At 40.9% G+C, this 21,641-nt stretch overlaps 2 protein-coding genes and 1 long non-coding RNA gene across 4 annotated transcripts; 2 read left to right on the forward strand and 1 right to left on the reverse strand.

The window, feature by feature from the left end:
- The first annotated feature begins 155 nt into the window (after positions 1-155).
- LOC126980463 (N-acetylneuraminate 9-O-acetyltransferase-like) lies at positions 156-15,939 on the forward strand. Of its 2 annotated transcripts, none has more exons than XM_050830388.1 (16): positions 156-293; positions 1,491-1,686; positions 2,675-2,771; positions 3,126-3,234; positions 3,919-4,059; positions 4,243-4,362; positions 4,770-4,904; positions 5,976-6,095; positions 6,984-7,099; positions 7,406-7,699; positions 8,464-8,612; positions 9,237-9,406; positions 10,697-10,942; positions 11,317-11,423; positions 11,700-11,916; positions 12,529-15,939. In XM_050830388.1, exons 2-16 carry the CDS (start codon positions 1,515-1,517, stop codon positions 12,871-12,873), a joined length of 2,538 nt encoding a protein of 845 aa, XP_050686345.1. In that variant the 5' UTR covers positions 156-293; positions 1,491-1,514; the 3' UTR covers positions 12,874-15,939. The 2 variants fall into 2 exon arrangements, with proteins under 2 accessions (XP_050686345.1, XP_050686344.1); XM_050830387.1 differs by lacking the exon at positions 156-293 and adding an exon at positions 485-614.
- Positions 15,821-17,499, reverse strand: LOC126980464 (uncharacterized). The gene is made up of 2 exons (XR_007733257.1): positions 17,443-17,499; positions 15,821-16,935 (listed from the first exon to the last, which is right to left on the reverse strand). It is a non-coding gene; the product is annotated as an uncharacterized LOC126980464 (long non-coding RNA).
- A 303-nt stretch (positions 17,500-17,802) lies between these two features.
- Positions 17,803-21,122, forward strand: LOC126980466 (cytochrome c oxidase subunit 6B2-like). The gene is made up of 3 exons (XM_050830390.1): positions 17,803-17,883; positions 19,394-19,479; positions 20,475-21,122. The coding sequence occupies exons 2-3, from the start codon at positions 19,403-19,405 to the stop codon at positions 20,641-20,643; spliced, it is 246 nt and encodes an 81-aa protein (XP_050686347.1). The 5' UTR covers positions 17,803-17,883; positions 19,394-19,402; the 3' UTR covers positions 20,644-21,122.
- Positions 21,123-21,641: the final 519 nt, after the last annotated feature.

Raw genomic sequence — 21,641 nt, forward strand, 5'->3', positions numbered from 1 at the left:
AATAGACTCGTTCAGAAAACAAATACACACTCGGCTCCCCCGTCCCCCCAGCAGCCAACACAAGTATGCGTGTTATGCACCTGTACAGGTGCCCTGCGCATTATTAATCCAGATCCAGATCCAGATACTAGCTTATATCGCTGACCTAATATCAGGGCAGGAGAGAGAGAGAGAGAGAGAGAGCCCCGGGGGTTCTGGTAACACTGCACGGACGTAAACAAACACCCTTCATGCACTGAGGAGGAAAGTTACCTGCAAATTCCTCATGACAACTCCCTCCTCGGGCTAGGCAGGTGAGAGGACGAACTTCTAACGGGAAAAAATCATCATGGGAGGGATTAATAACTGTGAAGCCTTTGGTACTTAACACGATGAGTAGTGAGGCGAGGCGAGGGAAGGAGAGGGATTAATTACCCCGTACACCTGCATGCCCCTCCAGGTGCGCCACGCGTCAGGTTTATTCTAAAATAACCGAGGGACAGGTGAATCGGGGAGTCCGCTTGCATGCCACGTTGCTTGAGTGTCCTCCCAGCCTTCTTACCTCAGTCTCCGTGCTGAGCTCTCTTACAACATTCTAGTGCACGTCTCGAATTCTTTAAGTAATTTTCCTAAGGGTAAGTTTAAGTGTTAAACTGTAACATGGGTATTACTTTGGACACTCTGGAAATGAGGTTAATACTGATATTATGTGTTCTATTTTATTTCTCTGAATGCTGTGCAGTAACTGATTGCTTTCAGAAAACTATAGAACCCTCAAAATATTGATGTATAAAGTTTATGAGTGTAATCTAACACATTTTTGGGGGGCAGAGGGTTGGTTAGGTTAAATATATTTAGGTTATATTTGTGATAAATATATGTTTTGTCAGTGGCGGCAGAGAAGAATTTGCTCAACTCCATCTTGCACATATTACTTTTCTTGGGGCTAACTTTATCCTTTGATCAAGCATGCTGTATCCTTGTGTGGAGGTCGACATTTACATGAAATTGATCTCTGTGTGGCATAAACTTGTTAGAGTAGCCAGAGAAGAGTCAAGGGACAAGTAGTGGTGCAGCCTCTCATGGAAACATTTATTTTCATATTTGTTTAAGGAAAATCTGACATGCACATCTTACTTCATTTTTTTTTTTTTTTTTTTTTTAAGAATGGGAGGTACCCTGAACTTGCAGGTGCCAAAGAGGTACCCCACTCGCTGAGTGAGTTATGGGAGGCTCACCCATCAGGTTTAGTCGCTGCACCACACTTCTCTGTAGTAACACCTGGCCAAATTAACAGACAGTAATAGTTGGAAGCGTACTATATGCCATCTAGCCTCATAAGAGAATATAAGAAAATCTGATGTTAAGCAGAAGATGATGATGATGATAATGACTAGCTATCTTTTCATTATCCTGTTGGAATTAATTAGCTACATGGAAGTACAAGATTTATTTGATTCGGTTAAATCAACAGTTTAAATTTGCTAATGATTACCCTCCTCCTCTTCCAGGTCTCCTCATCCCCCCCTCTAAGGATGACGGAGAGGGACACTAGCCCACTGGAACTCCATGCGGCAGCCCCTAAACTCCAGCTGCCGGTCATTGAAGAGCTGAACTTGTATTTCAACTCTAAAATAGCCAAGATCATTGCCACAGGAGTTGTCATAGTCTTCATTACCTACCATGGCTTCCTGCATGCTGTCGATGGTGAGTTATGGGAAAGAAGAAGAGGGAAAAAGGATGTTAACCCGTACAATGTCAGATACGTACGACATATGTATTATTTTTTAATACCACTGAGCGTCAGATATGTAATTTAATGTATTATTTTTTCCTTTCACTGGAGTGTGTCGAGGGTGATTTCTGTGGTGGTGCCCTAGTAGACTGATCCTTTGGGAATACTGACCACCCAATATATTTCATTTACTGCCATAACTGGCAAGCCTGGCAGCCATTATTCTGGGTACAATATTTTTTTTTATTTGTGTGTATGTTGGAGGTAGTTTTGGAGATCGTGATGTGGAAATTGAAGTGGTTGGTGTTTGGAAAGTAGTTTGACAGTGTTGTGGGTGAGGTATAGTGGGTACACCGACGTCCAGAACAGGCAATTTTGTACCGGCACATTTGGTAAGGAGGGGCCACGTATAAACTGTAATTACATGAGTGAACACTCTTGTGGGCAACTGTACATTGAGTTGAACTATGAAAAAGCTCTAAATGAGTTACTCTCTAACAATATATATGTCTGTGCTAAATATGTCGAGAGAAAACGATTTGCTCTGATACGCACGTACAATCCAAGAAAGTCTACGGTAATCAACACGACCATTTCGCTTCCCAAATCGACAAAAAATGGCCCAAAACACCAACCTCTAGGCGACGGTAAGCTAAAAGATGTTACATTTCTTCATTTTTCATGGTTTTAAGCTGTTTTATGCAAAATAAATAAAATCAATTTTTCCTCCGATGCTGGGGTGGAGAGGTAATTACTGTACAAAATACCAAAATGATGTACGGGTTAAAAGCATGACAGTAATGGAGGAAAGTAGGGATAATAACAGTAACAGGATATATAATGACATGGGAATAGTGACAATGATGGGATGAATAGTGAAATTGATTTTATTTTTATTTTTTAAGGTTCTAAGGTTCCATTGACACTTGCTTATGTGTCATGTCTTTACTTCATATACAGGAGGAGATTCATGTAATCGGCTGCTCTCAGATGGACGGTTTCAAGGGGCGCTGGTGTGGCAGCCATATGGGTGTATGCTGCACACCTACTCCAACACGTTAGTATCGTCCTGTTGTGGAAGTATGGTAGTAAGAGTAATAGTAATAGTATTGGTAATAATTGTAGTACTGTTGTAGTAGTAGTAGTAGCTAAGTATAACCTTTAAACTGCATATATCATCAAAATAAAGAAAATAATGAAAGCACTACCAGTCTTTCATGTACTCATTTTAAACCTCTTTAGTTTTGCATTCCCATCACCTGCCCAACCACCTGTGAGTACATCCTTTACCTTATATATACTTATACATATTCTAGCCCTTCCAGTGCTCCACACTCAGCACCTTCCGTTCCCATGTCCCTGACTCTTCCTCTTCTATCCACATGATGCTAACTTGTGTCTGGTATTTCAGGGACTCTCGGCGATGCATGCGCTACGTTGCCTTCCTCAAGCAGAACAACCACATGCTCTTCATCGGAGACTCACGCATTCGCCAGACCTTCCAAGCCATGGTGAATCAGGTAGGTGTCTTCTTCTTCTTCTTCTTCTTCTTCTTCTTCTTTTTCTTCTTCTTCTTCTTTTTCTTCTTCTTCTTCTTTTTCTTCTTCTTGTTCTTGTTCTTGTTCTTCTTCTTCTTCTTTTTGTTTAACGTCCTCATCTTCCCGTATGGGGCTGGAAGGGGTATGAGTCCCTCCCACTCTTGACGATCATATACTCTCCTCCCTTCTGTTCATCCTCATGTGAATCAGGCTGGTGTGATTCATGTTTATTCATTCGTGTTTTCATTACTTCTTATATGCATTCCTTCTGTTGTTTATTTGTTTATGTATTTATTCATCCTTTCCTTCATTCCTTCCTTCATTCATTTGTTTATTCTCTCCCCTGTATCATTGTATTTTTGTTTCTTCCCTTTTGCACTTTCTTCCTCGCTAATGTACCATAAATTAATAGTGGCCTTATTTAGTTATTCTTTCATTCATTATTTCTTCCCTAAATTTCACTCAGCCTCATGACTACACACCTTTATGTCCCTTGAAAAAAAGAAGAAAATGCTGAGTTGTTTCATCTTCACTTATTTTTCAGTTATTCTCTCTTCCCTAAACTCCACTCAGAATCATGTATCCCTTTATGTCCTCCGAGAAAGGAAAAAAATCAAGGAATATAAGATGCTAAAAAATGTCTCACAGCTGTCTCCTCCCCGTCAGATCGCTGTTAGTCACCCCAAACTTCCCGAGGCTGCCCATGAGGACCTCCACTACAACGACTCCAACCTGCGACTCTCCATGGACTTCCTCTGGCGACCCACCATTGACGAAAACTTCTCAAAAGTCATCGGCCAGCTGAAGGTGTGAGAGAGAGAGAGAGAGAGAGAGAGAGAGAGAGAGAGAGAGAGAATTCAGTTACTACATCTAGCATTTAGAAAAAGGACAAAGGAGAGAGAAAGCAAAGGACTGAAATACAGAGCTTTTAACCAACTTTCAAAGAGAGAGAGAGAGAGAGAGAAACAAGGATCAATTTTACCCCCCCAGAGGAAGAAGCCGCTGCCCAAGCTGATCGTGCTTGGTGGGGCGTCGCATATCATCAAGGAGCAGAACGGCTCAGCCTCCGCCCTTGAGGAGTACAAGAGGAACCTCACCGCTATCTCCTCCGTGAGTCCGCAACACACACACACACACACACACACAAACACAAACATACACAGGCACACATACACATTAAGAAAAATATAGAGAAGCCTGGATAAAAAGTAAATATGTAGAAAGTAATTGAAGCAAAGTAAACACCTTACATATCCCCCATTCTTCTTGTGATGCATATTCTTACACTTGTCATCTGTCAGTCACTCACTTATTTATCTATTTACTCATTCAGCTAGTCATTCATTTCTTCATCCATCTACCCATATATATTCTTACACCCCTCATTTGTCATTCTTACACTTATTTAGCTATTTACTTCTTCCTTTTACTCATTATTCACATTATTCATTCATTACTCCTCTGTTCATCCATCAAGCCATACATATACTTAAACCCGTCATCCATCTTTCATCCAGGCCCTAGACCAGATTGGCAACCGCACTCGCCTGCTCTGGATGCTGCAAGACCCGGTTGTGCCCGAGCGCCTCAAGGCAAACCAGCGTGCCGTCACCAACGACCAGCTCGACCTCTACAACATGGCGGCTATGGAGGTATGGGGGTTAGGGGGGTTCGGAAAGATTCATGTCTGTGTGTTTGTTTGTTTTGTTTGGGGTGAGACGAGAAACACTGAAGCTTATAAGTTGACTGCAAATTTTCTCTTCTTTTCATGTGTTTTTCTTACCCTATCTTGCATGTATTGTTTTCTTCATTTGTTTGGTTGTTTTTTCATAATTTTATCCTTTATGTTTATTTTGTCTTTTCAGTTTTCTTTCTGCCTAATATATCCACTTTTTCTTCCCTGTTGTTGTTTTGAATTCTCCTTATTTTATCACCTCAGAGAATAATGGTCATATTTTAAAACACTTCATCGCCCAAGTTCACAAATTTGACGAGGCTTTCATAGGAGTTTGGTCATTTCCAGGAGTAGTTTTATGACCCTGGTGGTAGTGTGACCCTTCCTCTGTACCATTAAACTAAGAAAACACTCATAAGAACTCGAGTGATCCCTCTATTTGACATTTAGAAATAGTTGATGTGATTGATCCCTCTATTTGACATTTAGAAATAGTTGATGTGATAAGCGAAAGTGGCTTAAAATACCAGCCTAAGTGTCCTTTTTCAAGTTTTTTCCACTTCCTCAAAAGCTCGTCATTTTGTTTTTCTTCACTTATTTTATTCTGACAGGTGTTTAGTTTTTATCACCTCGAAGAATGATTGCCGTTTTTTCGAGATTTTTCCCTTTCCTCACCGCCTCGTCATTTTGTTTTCTGTCCTCTAAATTTCAACCTTTTATTTGCTCTTTCTTCACTCTCTGTTTTCATCATCCTCATCTTTTCTTTCTCCCCTCCTCCAGATTTTATCAGTTGCCTTTTTAATCTTTATTTTCAATTTCCTCATCATCTCGTCATTTTGTTTTCTGTCTTTTAAATCAACTTAAAGAATGATTGCCTTTTTCACTGTTTCCATTTCCTCACATGCTTATAATTTTGTTTTCTTTCCTTCTAAACTTCAATCTATTACTCCATGTTTTCACTCATTGTCTTCCCTCTTCAATTTTTTACTCCCTCTTTCTTCATTCTTCATCTTCGTTATCCTCACCTTTTCTTTCCTCCCTCCTTCAGGTTCTCTACAACACCAAGGTCAGGATATGGTCCAGTTCGCGCCTGGTGGCTCAGGGGAGCATCAGCGGCTTTACAGACGGCCTTCACGCTGGGGACGTGGCTGTGAAGTATGACACTCAGGTGAGCGGAGGGTTATTTGTAGCTTTACTCTGTCATCTCTTAGACAAGTAAACTCTTTGACAGTATATACTTATTTATTTATTACCTATTTATTTATTTTATATGAAAGGAAGCAGTTCAAGGTGACAAAAAATGCCCATTATAAATTTTCTATTTCATTTTCACCATTCCATTCTGTTTACTGGTGAGTTTTGGACTTTTTTTACAACATTTACATTTTTACAACTATTTTTCTTCATATTACTAATGCAAGAGTTAACTCACTTTTCTCTTAACTCTTAGACAATGCTTGATGTTGTTTTCTCATTTCCTCCCTTATTCTGTCCATTTTCTTAATGTAACAGTTAACTATTATCTTCCTCTTAGTTTTGAGGAGAGTGTTTTGTTTTCACTCCCTCTCCTATTCCGTCCATCTTATTGTTACAAGAATTCACCTGTTTTGCCTTTTTTTATTTTCGTCATGGCCTATTGCACCATTAGGCTTTTTCACTGGTGGGGCCTGATGGTCGGCCCAGCCCGTTGTAGCGCAGACGAGTGTTTATAGTAGTGCCATCTTGTTTTGGCTCATACTCATCATATGATAAAAAGATTTGAAGATTCTTCCTTCTATAGTATTTTTTCCATGTTGCTTCAGTTTATTTACCTAACTAATGTAGTGTCATCACTTCTCATTACTATGCATAAGCTGTGGAGGAGCTACCTTTCACTGTTTTCCACTTTCATTCCTTATTCTGTTCATGTTACTAATTCAGGAGTTGAGAAAGTAAACAGTATCTATATCATTTAATAGTAAACACAGAAACAGTCAGTATTGCAGTTTTTTCCCCACATTTTTGCCACTTTCTCTTGGTCAAGCTTAGAAAATAACAAGAAAAGCTCCATCTCCAGATTCTGTTGAACCTGTACTGCAACGATCACCTCAACTTCAATGATGGGACTTGCTGCAACTCAAGGGAAGCCGTCACCATGATGCAGATCGCTACTTTTGCTGCCCTCTGTTTCTGGTGAGTCTTCCTTTGCCTGCATGTCTGTCTGTCTCTTTTTTTCATTTTTTTTCAAACTTTCTTGTGCACTAACATTTTTTTTCTTACCCATAACTTTTTTCTTGTGCACTCACTTTTTTTTTTCTCTCACTCACATTTTTTTCTCACACAGTTTGTTTTTCTCTCACTCACTTTTTTGTCTAGCACTGACACATTATTTTTCTTTCCCACTCTCACACATGTTATTCTCTTACTCGCATTTTTTCTCTCAATTTCTCACTCGGATTTTTTTATCTGACACTCTCACACAAATTTTTTTCATTTCAGTCCAATCATCATGATCGCCGTGGCCGTCAAGCAATGGTTCTGCGTCTCAAACCACATGGGAGGGGGAGGAGGAGGGGGTTTGATGCAGCCTTCCTCCTCCACCTCCTCTGCATCCTCCTCCTCATCTTCCTCCTCCTCGTCCTCTTCGTCTTCCTCCTCGCAGCAGCTGAGGGAGATAAGCACATGTTCGCATGCCAATAATATTAAGAGTGATCCGCGTTCATCCTACCAAGAGTTTCTTTTCGCATTGGGCAAGCTTGGACTCATCATGGGCTACTTCTTCCTCTGTGACAGGTGTGTGTGTGTGTGTGTGTGTGTGTGTGTGTGTGTGTTCTTATCTAACTGTATTTCTGTAGGATTAAGTCAAGCTCATGTTTTTCCATCTTTTAAAACTATTATACCTCTTTTTTTTTTTCTTTTTTTTTAATTGCGAATGTTTTTAGCACTTGCAACTTCTGCTGATAATGAATGTATTCCATTGATTTATTGGTTTGTCTGGAAAGCTCAAAGCTATTACCTCTATCTTAACATCATCACCAATCTATTTGCATAAGAAAATTAAGATCCATTCCCCTATTTAGCCCTCAGGAACAAGTCTATTTATGAAACAATAAATAGTTCTGACACTCTAAATTCTAGCGGTTTCTGAAATGATTTAACTTTTTAGCATGGAAGAAAACTTTTACTTTTATCATAACATCACAAATTGTTATACACAGAAAAATAAAAAAACATCCCCCTTTTCAACCTCCAGGACAAGTCTGTTTATGAAGGAGAACAAGTACTTCTCACACCTCAACTTCTGGCTGTTATATCTGTTTACTAAGGAAGAACACTATTAATCATAACACCAGGACAAATTTCTTCCCTTCCCCCAAAAGAACCCATTCCCCTTTACAACCCCCAGGACAAGTCTGTTTATGAAGGAGAACAAGTACTTCTCACACCTCAACTTCTGGCTGTTATATCTGTTTACTAAGGAGGAACTATTAATCATAACACCAGCACAAATGTCTCCCCTTCCCCCAAAAGAATCCATTCCTCTTTTCAACCCCCAGGACAAGTCTGTTTATGAAGGAGAACAAGTACTTCTCACACCTCAACTTCTGGCTGCCGTTGGGTTATGTCTTCGCCCTGGGACTGTTCTTCACGGAGGACACGTCTCACACCAGACTCCTGCACCGGGACATGACCGACGAGTGGAAGGGTCAGTAGGGTAGAGGTCATGAGTTATGGGAATTCAGGTCAGGTCAGGTCAGGTTGGGTTAGCTAAGCTGAGTCTGGTTTCTTGGTTTAGCTTGGTGGGAGGGTCAGTAGGGTAGAGGTCAGGGGTCAAGGGAGGTTAGGTCAGGTGAAGTTGGGTTAGTTAAGCCGAGTATTCATTTTGGTTTAGTTTGGGTTGGGCTTGAGTTAGTCTCCTCCTCCTCTTCTTTGTCTTTCTCTTCCTCTTCTTCCTCCTGGGCTTGAGTAAGTCTTCCTCTTCTTCCTCCTGGGCTTGAGTAAGTCTTCCTCTTCTTCCTCTTGGGCTTGAGTAAGTCTTCCTCTTCTTCCTCCTGGGCTTGAGTACATCTTCCTCATCCTTCTCTTCTTCCTTGTGAGCTTAAGTTTCTTTCTCTTCTTCCTTGTCCTCCTCTTTATCTTCCTCCTCCTGTGACTTAGTGTCCTCCTTTTTTTCCTCATCCTCTTCTCTTTCCTCCTCGGCTTGAGTAAATCTCCTCTTCTCCCTTCTCCTTCTCCTCTTCCTCCTGAGATTAAGCTAGTTTCCTCCTTTTCTTCCACATACTTCCCTTCTTCTTCCTCCTCCTCACTCTCCTCCTCCTCCTCCTCACAGGGTGGATGCAGCTGGTCATCTTGATCTACCACATGACGGGTGCCTCTCAGGTCTTGCCCGTGTACATGCATGTGCGCGTTCTCGTGTCCACATACCTCTTCCTCACCGGCTACGGCCACTTCTCCTACTACTGGACCGGGCGAGACATGGGCATCGTACGGTATTGCCAGGTATGTGGTGGGTGTGGCATGTTGGTGTTTATGAATTGTTACGCTGATAGATGTTGTTTTTACAGTAAAGGAAACAGCTCAAGGGCATCCATCCACTTCCCTCTACTCTCTTTATATGGTCAGTGATTAGTGGGCTTTTTTATCTATTCATTTTTGTCCTTGAATTGCTTCCTTTACCGTTAAAAAAGGCACTCCTCCTCTCTTCTGCTTCCCTGCCAAGGATATTTTTCTTTGTTCTTTGATTATTTTCTGTATAGCATGCACAGATTTTTTTTATGCCTCTTTTACTCTTAATTTGCACATTCCACTGCCTGTGTACACCTTCCACCATTTTTCATATACTTTCTACTTTTTATCATACACCTCTTACCACTCACTCCTAGTAGTTTAACCATTTGGAGAGGATGGTGATTGGCACGGATCCGCTGTGATTGGCACGGATTTGGCCTTCACTGGTAGCCTGATAACATATACTCCTAGGTCTTTCTCTGGCTCTGTGGTGGATAGTGGAGTGTTTCCCATGTGGTATTGGTATGCTGGATTTTCCCTCCCAAGGTGCATGACTTTCCATATTTCTTCATTGAATTGTAACAGCCACTTTTTGTTCCATTCCTGTAGCTTGGTGATGTCTTCTTGTATGAAATCTGCGGTCATGGGGTTAAGAATGAACAGATAGAGCACACATGAGCAAGGTGGTAGAATGCTTGAGGGACAGAGGAATAAGACAACAGGAGAATGCATGGATGAAGTGTATGGATAGAAACACATGCAGCTTAATTTTCTATCATATATACCCTTTTGGGAGAGCACTAAGGAGTATCAAGTTGCCTCTCTATCAGAAATCAACCTCCCTTTTGTCCACTCATCTCTACTTTCATATATAGGAGCTTTTATCGGGCTTTTCGTTTTTTTATATATATTTTTGCCTTTGAGCTGCTTCCTTTACTGTAAAAAATAAATAAAAAATACACCAAAGTAGATGGATAGACCAATACATTTTTACAATTTTCCACATGCTTTAACCCTTTGGATGCGGATTTCCTACAAGAAGACATCACCAAGCTACAGAAATGGAACAAAAAGTGGCTGCTACAATTCAATGAAGAAAAATGTAAAGTCATGCACCCTGGGAGGAGATACCCAGCATACCAATACCACATGGGAAACACTCCACTATCCATCACAGAGGGAGAGAAAGACCTGGGAGTATATGTTACCAGGCTACCAGTGAAAGCCAAATCCGTGCCAATCGCAGTGGACGGGTTAACAATCCACGCTTCTCTTCTTCAGGTCATGTTTAGGATCAACTTCGTGGTGGTGATCCTGTGTCTGGTGATGAACCGCCCCTACCAGTTCTACTACTTCGTGCCGCTGGTCTCCTTCTGGTACACCGTCATGCATGTCACTCTCGTCCTGCCCCCGCGCATCACCAGGCCGGCGCACGCTAACTCCGAGGCCTCGCCCTTCAACTACTTGTACAGCATCATCAAGTTCATCGGCCTCGGGGGGTTCATTACAGTGCTGTTCTTGTCTGAGGTGAGTGAAGTGTGCATGTATGGGTGGGGGGGAATGTTTTTTTGTTTTTCGATTCTACTTCTGTCTTTATATCTGTTCATTTTGGCATGTTTTTGCTTGTAATTTACTTTTCTCAGATATCTCTCATTCTCTGTTGTTTCTTTACCATGATCATTCCCATTTACCTGTCTTTCCTCTTGTCATTCTATTTTATTTTTCCTTCCATTTTTCAGTCTCCCTCTTCCATGTCTTTCCTCAATTCTCTGTGCTTTCTAATTTATCCTCAGCATCTCTCTCTCCCCTTGTCCTCCCCATCTCTCTCTCCCTCCTCTCCCTCCATTTCTTCATCCCACAAGTCAGACAACACAAACAGCCTCTCCCTCTCTCTTCTTCAGGTGTTCTTTGAGAAGATCTTTGTAATGCGTCCGTGGAAGGCTTTGTTTGTCACCACTGATGATGACATACACGAGTGGTGGTTCCGTTGGCAGCTGGACAGATACAGGTGAGCCCCATATAGCAGGTAATTGTTTGTCTTGGGCAGGTAGGTTGGGTCTTTCCACAGATGAGAATTGTGTAGTATATATAGATAGCCTCCTCTCTGCTGCATGTGTAAGTGTGTGTGTAGTTTTTCTTCTGCTACTTCCCCTTCCTCCTCCTCCCTCTCCTCTCAAGTTCATTATGATAGATTTACCAGCAGGGAATTTCCTACACATGCCCTGTCTATGTATCATCTCTCCATGTTAATACATATATAGTGTAATGTTTCTTTTTTCTCCAGTCTGCTGTATGGCATGATGTTCTCGCTGGTGTACAACGCCCTCACGCAGTACAGCCTCATCAATGACAAGAGTAATTCCAACATCCTCAGCGGCCGTCTTGCGCTCCTTGTCTCCTTCGCAGCGACTGTCTTCATCGCCTCCTACTCCACCATGACCATCATCTGCACCAACAAGCCGGACTGCAACGAAATACACCCTTATGTTGTTTGGGTGCCTGTAAGTGTGTTGGTGTGGGTTTGTTTTGGTGTGTGTGGGTGGGTCTGGTATTGGTGGAACATGAATTTAGGTAAATTTCTCGAAAGCAGTTGCTTGAAAGCAAAATTGCTCGAAATCAGTTGCCCAAAAAATAATTTCTCGAACTCTCAATTGCTCGAAAGTAAATCACTTGAAATCAATTTGAGCAATTTACATGCGAGCAATTGATTGAGAAATTTACCGGGACCCGTGGACCATATCTTGAATTTCTTTACCTCACATATCCAAAGATTTCTCATTACTTCCTTATTTTCTCACCTCATCACAGCCTTCTTTTTTCTTCTCTTCCTTCTTTTGTTTCATCTCTGCATCCTTTATTTATCTCATCACATCCTTCTTTTTCATCTCCACATCCTTCTGTTTTCACCTCCTCACTTCTTGTTCACCTCAATGCATCCTTCTCTTTTTTTCTCTTTTCATCTTATCACATCCTTTTGTCACCTCAATGCATCCTTCTCTCTTTTTTTTTTTTTTTCATCTCATTACATTTTTTTTTCACCTCGCATACTTCTCTCTCCATTTTTCTTCTAATGATATCCTTTTCACACCTCCGCATATCCTTCTCGCCCACAGATCACCGGCTTCATCGTGCTCAGGAACATGGTCGGCATCCTGAGAACCCGCTACTCCTCCTTCTTCGCCTGGTTCGGACGCATATCCCTGGAGCTCTTTGTCTGCCAGTATCACGTGTGGCTCGCCGCCGACACACATGGGGTCCTGGTGCTCATCCCCTCCTACCCTGTTGCCAACGTCCTAGTCACCTCCTTCATTTTCATCTGTATTTGTCACGAGCTCCACCACATCACGGAGGTCTTGGCCCCTTTTCTGGTGCCCAATGATTCACTGAGAGCTGTTCGGAATCTGACGGTGTTCCTCTTCCTCCTCATGGCTATTGGTGTGCATGATGGTGTGTTTTAAAGGGTGTGTGGATGTGATAGGGTTGTGTGTGTGGTCATGGGTGGGGGTTGTATGGGTGTGTGACAGAATGAGTGTCTGTGTGTGTGTGTGTGTGTGTGTGTGTGTGTGTGTGTGTGTGTTTATGAGGGAATGTGTGTGTTTGGATGTAGGTGTGAGGGGGTTGTGTGTGTGGTCATGAATGGGATGTGTGTGTGTGTGTGTAAGGGAATGATTGTCTGGGTGCTCTCATTTTAATCTTTTCTCTCTCCCTCTCTCTCTCTTATTTATTTAACATTGTGGACCACTTAATTTATTCCCCGCATTACAGATTTTATCAGTTATGCAGAATATACAGATGGGCATTTAATAGAACAATAATATATTAAATGTTGAATGGACGGGTCAGTGAAATGGCTGGAGATTATACAAGACTACAGCACATGGGTTGAAGCTGTGCGTGCCCCCTCGATGGAAATCCAGGAAGACAAGCATTAGAGTTTTAGGAGATAAGTTAAAGTTGTTTATTTTTTATTCATTGTCATTTTCTTCTACCTCATTTTGTGTAACGTCCTTATCTTCTTTTGCGGGGCTGGATTTTTGTTCTTACATTCAGTGTGCCATTTAATTAGGGTCGTGAGGGGCTTCCTTGAGCATCGGCATTCACAACATAATCACAAGTGTCACCAAAGTCTCAGCTACACAAACAAACATAACCTGAATACATAATTAAGATCAAGTGAAAGAACTCAAGATGTCAAAAGTGTAACTATGTGATACAAAAAGTGCACAAAATATGTTTTCACTTTTTTTCAGGGCATTTTGCATTTAAGCCTTTTAGATGTAGATCTGTGAAGAGATCTTCCTGTAAATATGTTTTTTATGTAAGAAATGGCACCACACAAGTTGTTATTCCTCATGCATAAAGTTTTTTTCTGGTCATGCACAACTAAGAATTAAGTTTTTGAAAGGATGGTGACTCCCATGTCTTGGCCCTCAAGTAGTGTCCATAGCAGTGTTTTCGTTGAAGTATTGTTCACACTGGACAAGACAGGGAGCACCGGAAACTAATATGTAGTTAACTTTAGTCTCTCTCACTGATATTGAGCTGTCACATTTTCGGAATGTAATGACAAGTGTACTTAGTGTGTGTGTGTGTGTGTGTGTGTGTGTGTAATTCACCATATTCTGACCACGCAATACACTCACGATTGCCAGTGTACTTAGTTGTGTGTTTGTGTGTGTTTTCTACAGAATTCATGTATTAATGATTGTGATATGTGATTAATATCAATGCGTGTGAGATCACTTAAAGAGTAGTACCACAAGATGAGTGAATGACATAATTGATTTAAGTTTCTATGTACTTTAAGATTTAGGAAGCCCAGTCAGTTATAAGTCATTTATTCCTATAGTAGAGTTAATTTTATGCCGTGGCAGGCAGCTCCCATCAAAATAAGAGTAGACATTTTCTTACCATTCCCAGTTTACTGACACCCATGAAGCACCAGTGGACAGTTTTTATAAATTGCGCAAATCAACAAAAACTACTACTGTTTATAATCTGCTGGCAGTGAAATTTGAGTATGTGTATATCCTTACAAAGCACTGAAACATGACAGAACACTAAAAAGTTTCAAGTATACATTGCAATTAAAAACACATCCAATTTTTTTCAATGTGTTTGTGGGAGACTTAGTGTGGGAATGAGTGTGTGAGAAAAATGCATGTATCTCTTAATTGGTGCTGGTCTGCATGTCAAGCCACTCCCTTAGCCATTTTTTCCTAGTTAATGATACACGGGGTAGGCAGTGGCCTGGTGGTAATGCCATGAAACTACTAAAGGTGGGGTTCTGAATCAAAGTCTTGCTAAGAGTTGAATCTTTATGTCAGAAACGCCTGATTTTTTAAACGTATTAGTCTTTATTGGGCTGATTTGTCTTTTATGGTTTTGTTGATTTTTTCATGTATTTTAATGACAGTTTGTAATGTGTCGACAACTCTGTGAAAATCCAACACATCTGACTAACTCCGTACCGAAACTTTAACTAAAAAGCCACATAACTTTATAAGTACTAATACGACCTCTACAAACATCTGGCTAAGCAACTGAGAACACCCACTTGCTGCCCATCCATCCTGACGTGGAATGACTTGCCGCTCCTGTAAAGAAAATACGAGCAGTCAAAGAAGAGATATAGGGTCAATTTTTCATGGATAAGTGTCTTGGGTGGTGGCCCTTCACACTAAGGAAAAGACAAGTAATAATATAAGTAATGAATTTAGGAGTTGAACATTATGGGTGCTTTGTCTTGGCCTGTATGAAAAAGAGGTTTATGATTGTTAACTTGGTAGCAGCGGGGATCATGTTTCTTAATGGTCCCTCTAAGCGAGAAAAATCTGAAAAAAAATCATTAGTCTCACAAACCATTTCATAATATATATCAAAGCTTTTGTGATCAGTTTATGTATCATCTGTTTTGGGGGGTTTGTATCATGGCACAAATTTGGCCCGTCGCTGCTTCACGGTAAAGCCACAAATTTGGCCCGTCGCTGCTACATGGTAAAGCCACAAATTTGGCCCGTCGCTGCTACACGGTAAAGCCACAAATTTGGCCCGTCGCTGCTATACGGTAAAGCCACAAATTTGGCCCGTCGCTGCTATACGGTAAAGCCACAAATTTGGCCCGTTGCTACTACACGGTAAAGCCACAAATTTGGCCCGTCGCTGCTATACGGTAAAGCCACAAATTTGGCCCGTCGCTACTACCGGGTTAAGGTGATGGTTATGATGAAGATAATGAAGGAATGGTAATGACGGTGAGGGCCATGCCAGTGACTCCTGTGTTCTATGTGTTGCTTGCGTGCCTAATTCAATCATGTATATATTAGTGATTTGTTTGATATTATATATACACGTAGAGGATGCCAAATTTTAGGTAATCTTAAAAGACCAATTATATACTTTTTGCTCTCTCTCTCTCTCTCTCTCTCTCTCTCTCGTACCCTCTTTGGCAGCCCTCGATATGCGGTGAAGCATCAGTATTACAGTGAATGTAAAGAAAGTTGAAATAAAGGAGATGAAGTGAGTGTACTGATTCTGTTTAACTTATAATAGTAGCAGTAGTAGTAGTAGTAGTAGTGGGGGTAGTAGTAGTAAGGTAGGTTCTGGACGAACCATAGTTTTTTTTTTTTTTATTCAAAAATTTTTTTTAGTGAATTAACCTAAATTTGAAGTGATCACTATAAAGTACAATCATTGCACCATATTCTCTCGTAAGCACAGTTTTTTCACCACAATATAAGTTGGTGAGATGAAGCTTTAAAAATAATATCTCGAAGTGTACGGATCGTCCACAGGTATGGACGATCCGTACACGTATATGAGGCCTCAAACAAAAAAATTGTAAAAAATAGACAATTAAATAAATTTGTAATTTGCCACCAGATTCCGTTAAAATAGACCCCAATGTTGATTTTAAATGATTTGCAACATAAAAAGATAAATATGTTGAAATAAAGAATGCGATTTAATTTTAATCTTCCTTTATTACACAAAAAGTTGAGAAAAAATATGGTTACATTATCTTCTTTGCCTTAAAAAGCTTACAAGGCTTAAAACAAACAAAAATGCCTACTTGATATTATATGAAAGAAGAGTAGGGAACCTGATGAAACGCTGGAGCCAATTTTCGTTTGCCAGTTGTGTGGCATGCCAGTTTGCAGGGATATTGGAGCACTTGCAAGCCACAGCATACTCATATGCAAGTCGGCGAAATTCCTTGCGAGTCATCCCATAGAACAGTCTTGCCACATGTATGGCATATTTGCACAGCATTTCCTCCTGATTCTTGTTGAAAATCTTGTTAAAATTTTCTTGGGGAATTACAAAGGTGTGCCCATCAGATTTGGCTTTGCTCCTTGTGAAGGCATCCTGCAGAGTCATAACCTTGACACCAAACTCCCGAGCTGCCCTCCGTATGCTGGTGTTGTGCTCAATCCTGTAGTTGAATGCCAGTTCGAGGTTGGTCCGGTCTGTCTCCCGGAGGTTCTTGGGAATGAACTTGCGTGGCATCCTGGCTCAATCTGAAATAAATAACATAAATAAAGGTCACAAGGCATATATCTATACTATACATTATTATATTAAGTGTGTCCTTCACCATTCTTGAACTGGACACAACAACAAAACAATTACAATGAAAACAATATTTAGATAAGCAACAGAATCTTTAAATTTCATATGAGATACCTTATGGCGCTATCCTAGACTATATTGCTGTAGCCTATCTGTCAATTTTCAAATAAAGTTCAACACACAAACAGCATAAATATCTTTGTTTACATGTGGAGACTCCGTACACTTAAAAGCCAAGCTGTACGAAACATCCACAGGCAGCCATTAAAATGAAAACAAACTTTACCGACACACGTGGTGTACTACATCACTAAAACCTCGTCATATCATCACATATAGTCATATTTAGGTGTACAATACCTAACCTTCACACTCCTAGCATATTCATAAGCACCACAAACCATAATTTAGAGGCAAAATATTACATCAGGAATGCGAAAAACCGAAAAACTCACCTCATTCATGCGCTGTTGGTTGCCGCGCTCAAATGGAGGGACGGAGCTCAGCGGTGTGTCTCCGTTTTCTCTTTCACTCTTTAGACGTTAACTAGCTTAAAATAATTATTGTACCCAAGAGAGATCAATGTACGGTAATTAGCGTATCAAAAAAAATATATTGGCTGCTCTAATTATGCAGAGATAAGAAAATTAGGCCACACTCTTGATATAGGGGAACAGGAGTGAATCAATGAATGCAACCAACAAATATAGAAATCAGAAGAAACTAACAATAAACACTATACGCATTTATTATAGAATCAATTACCAGTATATTACCTTGCTATTAGAATGAGAATAAGTGTATTAAAGCATTATTATACCAGTGCGCAAGGCGACGCTCCTCTGTCTATTTCGTCATCGTTGTTCCTGCTCAGCTGACGGTCGGGAGTGTGCGAGGTACGGCCTATTTTTACGCGATTATCCCCTCCTCGCCTCACTTCTCACCCCACCAATGAGAATAACTAATAAACAGGAACCCGGGCATCGTTAGGAGAGGTGAAACATGTGGTGGAAGGTCAATTAGTGGAGATATGAGGGGGTGAAGGGGTGAGGGTCTGCAATGGCCGGCTCTTTGGGGAAGTTGGATTTTTGACCCGATTTGACCCTTGACCTGACCTGATCCTCCTTCTCTCTCTCTCTCTCTCTCTCTCTCTCTCTCTCTCTCTCTCTCTCTCTCTCTCTCTCATTTGCCCTTCCTGCTAATGTCTTCCTTATTTTCTTCCTCATCTTTTTTATTCCTCTTTTTCTTCCTCTCTCACAAGCTCTATCTGCATTTTTTTTAACGTATTCTCTCTCTCTCTCTCTCTCTCTCTCTCTCTCTCTCTCTCTTATCTCTTATTCCAATTCTTCCTCCCGTCTATGATTCGTGTCTTGGGGATTATTTTGTATGGTGGAAAGTTACATTTGACCTGTTTTAACCCTTGACCTGAGCCGAATGCAAGTGGATTCGACGGTGGAAAATGGAGGTTTCGACGGAACCGTCAAAAGCCGTCAAAATTTCCGACGGACTTTTTTTGTGGTTTATAAGAGCAGTGGGTGGAAATAGGCATATAAAACGCTCGCTCTTTTAGTATCTTTAATATTAAAAAAAAGTAGTTTAGTAATTCACATGCAATTTACTTGCTTAGACTTAGTTTAAAAGGCATTAATACAATAAGGTCATTTTGTTCTTCATTTACATTTAGGGTGTGTGTGACTGTCCGGAGCAGATATATAACTTTCAAGGTTAGATTCTTCATAAGTTAGGGGATCTTGAAATGAGACTGCATTTCTATTGGGGAGGCAAGCAACATCTGGAGAACTATATCCCTCATGTGTACTTGACAATTCTGAATCATTTGAGTTAAAATATGTGAGTGATATATCAATGTGTGACCTCCAGGAGCATTGGGACTGTGTGTGTGTATGTGTGTTCAGTATACTGCCCCTGGTCCTGTGTATGTAGGGGGGTTCAGGGCACTGTTTCTGAGGGGCTGTTTGCGGGGCAGTACGCGGACTTGGTGTAGCCTTGCAGCATAATTTTCAGGGGATTGGTTACTATGCATTGAGTTCAGGTTCTGATTATCAATATTTGCCTAGATTTTGGCACATTTTTTCACCCCAGTGTTACCTTGTTATCTAGCTTGAAGTGACTTTTTACACCAGTGAACATGAAATGCCTTTTTACTCCAATGATCCCAGATTGCAAAGTGAAGTTATCAATTAGGGATCAAAAGACGTAAAGTGTAAAAGGGGTAAAAAGAAGTTTCATATTTATTGTGGTAAAAAAAGTAAGCATACATCGAGGTAACATTTGATTACATTGGGATAAAGTAACATGCCCCTTAATTATAATATAAGTTGACACAAACTCACGTATATGAGCAGGTGTGGACAGCTATGTATATTTATTTTTATCCTTTTTCAGAAACCCAACATGTCTGCTTCCATCATGCCCAAGACCATGGAGACGGCTCCATTTGACCCTCGCTTCCCCAACCAGAACCAGACCAAGTACGTGAACCCTTCCTGTTCAACTGCTCTCAGGCTCAGGAAGGAGTTGTAGCTTGTAGCCCATTTTCTATATAAATTGTTAATATGATTTTTTGGTAAATACGTAGAATCACTAAGTGCCCATGTCATTACTACCTGAGAATACTTCCCTTACTGAGGTCTCACATACAGCCTTACCTCAGTGTGAACAATTATGTGGACTTGATTTGTATATTGTACAGTGAGTGATACATCAACAGACTGTAGATTACTATATAGCAGGAAATGGCTAGGTTTGGTTTGAAGATAGTGGGTGTTAAGAGTGCTTATAGATTGTTATATTAAGTTTAGATTAATGAGGAAGTTGAGGGAGGGGCAAAGTCACTCCCATCAGGTGATGATATTAGGTTAGGTTAGATCTGATGTATAATACTTTTAGATACATACTATCTGCTTCACCTTGCACAGTGCACAGTTTTCAGTTTTGGTCCTGGTCTGCCGTGATAGTTTTATGACAGTATTTTACCATTTCCACCCTCATATTATGATTCAGGAATGTGTATCCAGATTCTTAACTTTAATATGAAACTGAATTATCATCTTTTGAGGTGCAGAGTGACTTCATAATTACCTTTTTTTTTCTCAGCTGTGGTAGAAAAGTAGCTATTTATTCCTGTTCATACACTATCCTTGAATGCTTTAAAATCTCATCAATATGATTAAATTCCACATTTGACTGCAAGTATTCGTTGTAATCAAACTAGATTTACTTGTCTTGTGCACACCCACCCGAAATTGACCTCTCTTTTGGCCACTCTTCACTTTTTTCTTTTGAGGGAGCAGCGATTAGTGGGCATTTTTCTCTACACTTTCTTTTTGTTGCCCTTGAGCTTCTTCCTTAGATGTAAAAATAAAAAAAGTCAGTGAAAGAGAACATCAAGGAGTGCCATTACAAAGGTGACACTCCCAACCCTGAACCTTAAGGAAATGTTACTCATCCTCCTCCTCCCCACCAGGTACTGCTATCAAAGTTATGTTGACTTCCACCGGTGCCAGAAGCTGAAGGGTGAGGACTATGAGCCATGCCAGTACTTCAAGAAGGTCTTCGCCTCTGTCTGCCCCAATGCCTGGGTTGAGAAGTGGGACGAACAGCTGGAGAACGGCACCTTCCCTGGCAAGATCTAAGCCTCCTCTCCTTCCCTCTTCCACCCCTCCTTGCCCCTGCCCCAGCCCCTCTGTAAATGTTCTGGCTTAGGAGAGACAGACAGACAAGGAACAAGCTATAGTCTCTCCCAGTCTGTAAATTGTAATGAGAGAGAGAGAGAGAAAAGGAAAGAGGCTCTTCCTTTCTGTTAATCTCCAGGATACACACACACACACACACTCATGCATACTCGTAAACATGCAGATTTGCTCTGTCATTCCAATGTTTTCTTGAGCCCCGAAAAAAGTGTAATATACCAGTTTTCAGCTTAACACACTGAAACATTTTATACATCCCACCCTCACACTCCTCTCCCTCTCGGCACACCTCAGAGGGCACAGAACACTTCTCTCTCTCCTGCTGTAGATACTCTGTACAGGGAGCCACACTAGCAAGATGGAAAATAAAGTGAGTTTATTTATTTGTCTGCTGTGTTCTTATTAAAGGTCCCATAATAATGCTCTGGTGTTTATTTTACCCCAAATCCCAAACAGCACAGGTGACATCCCACATTCACAGATTCACACTTGCTGATTTTCCATTGATAAAAATGTTTCCCAGTAGTAAATTCTCCGCTGTCACCTCCATAAATTCACAGTCAGTCACGGTGTCGGTTGCTTCCTGCGAGCAAACTTAATCTTGTCACCAGCTGCTCCCTGCTCCCCTTGTCCCTGCCTCCTCTCTGCTAGCACATGCCCTTGTATCACTCTCAGTCCCTGCTACACAGTCACCTCAACATCATCACCTCTCACAAAGCATAGGCTACGTTTTTTATGGTGTAGGCTGTTCTGAGGTGTTTAATAAATTTTAGCATCTTCCAGGGGTTATTTCTTTCATGAGTTGTGTCAGATGTGTCTGTTATTTGCAGAGTATCTACATTCTTGGTAGTCTGTGTTCCCTAACCCCCTTGAACACTGTGGTCATCTGTACTCAGTTAAGGTTCTTTTGTAAGTTGTCACTAACTGAGAGTAGTTGCTTG

Source organism: Eriocheir sinensis, chromosome 44 (assembly GCF_024679095.1).
Source record: "Eriocheir sinensis breed Jianghai 21 chromosome 44, ASM2467909v1, whole genome shotgun sequence".
In the NCBI taxonomy this organism is placed as follows: Eukaryota; Metazoa; Arthropoda; class Malacostraca; order Decapoda; family Varunidae; genus Eriocheir; species Eriocheir sinensis.

What these genes read in the sequence shown, in the direction of transcription:
- LOC126980466 (XM_050830390.1), top strand. Translation starts at nt 19,403, where the DNA reads ATGTCTGCTTCCATCATGCCCAAGACCATGGAGACGGCTCCATTTGAC. An exon ending in CCCAACCAGAACCAGACCAA is followed by an intron (nt 19,480 to 20,474) that starts GTACGTGAACCC and finishes CCTCCCCACCAG; the next exon opens with GTACTGCTATCAAAGTTATG.
- LOC126980463 (XM_050830388.1), top strand. Translation starts at nt 1,515, where the DNA reads ATGACGGAGAGGGACACTAGCCCACTGGAACTCCATGCGGCAGCCCCT. An exon ending in CTTCCTGCATGCTGTCGATG is followed by an intron (nt 1,687 to 2,674) that starts GTGAGTTATGGG and finishes CTTCATATACAG; the next exon opens with GAGGAGATTCATGTAATCGG. An exon ending in GCATCGTACGGTATTGCCAG is followed by an intron (nt 9,407 to 10,696) that starts GTATGTGGTGGG and finishes TCTCTTCTTCAG; the next exon opens with GTCATGTTTAGGATCAACTT.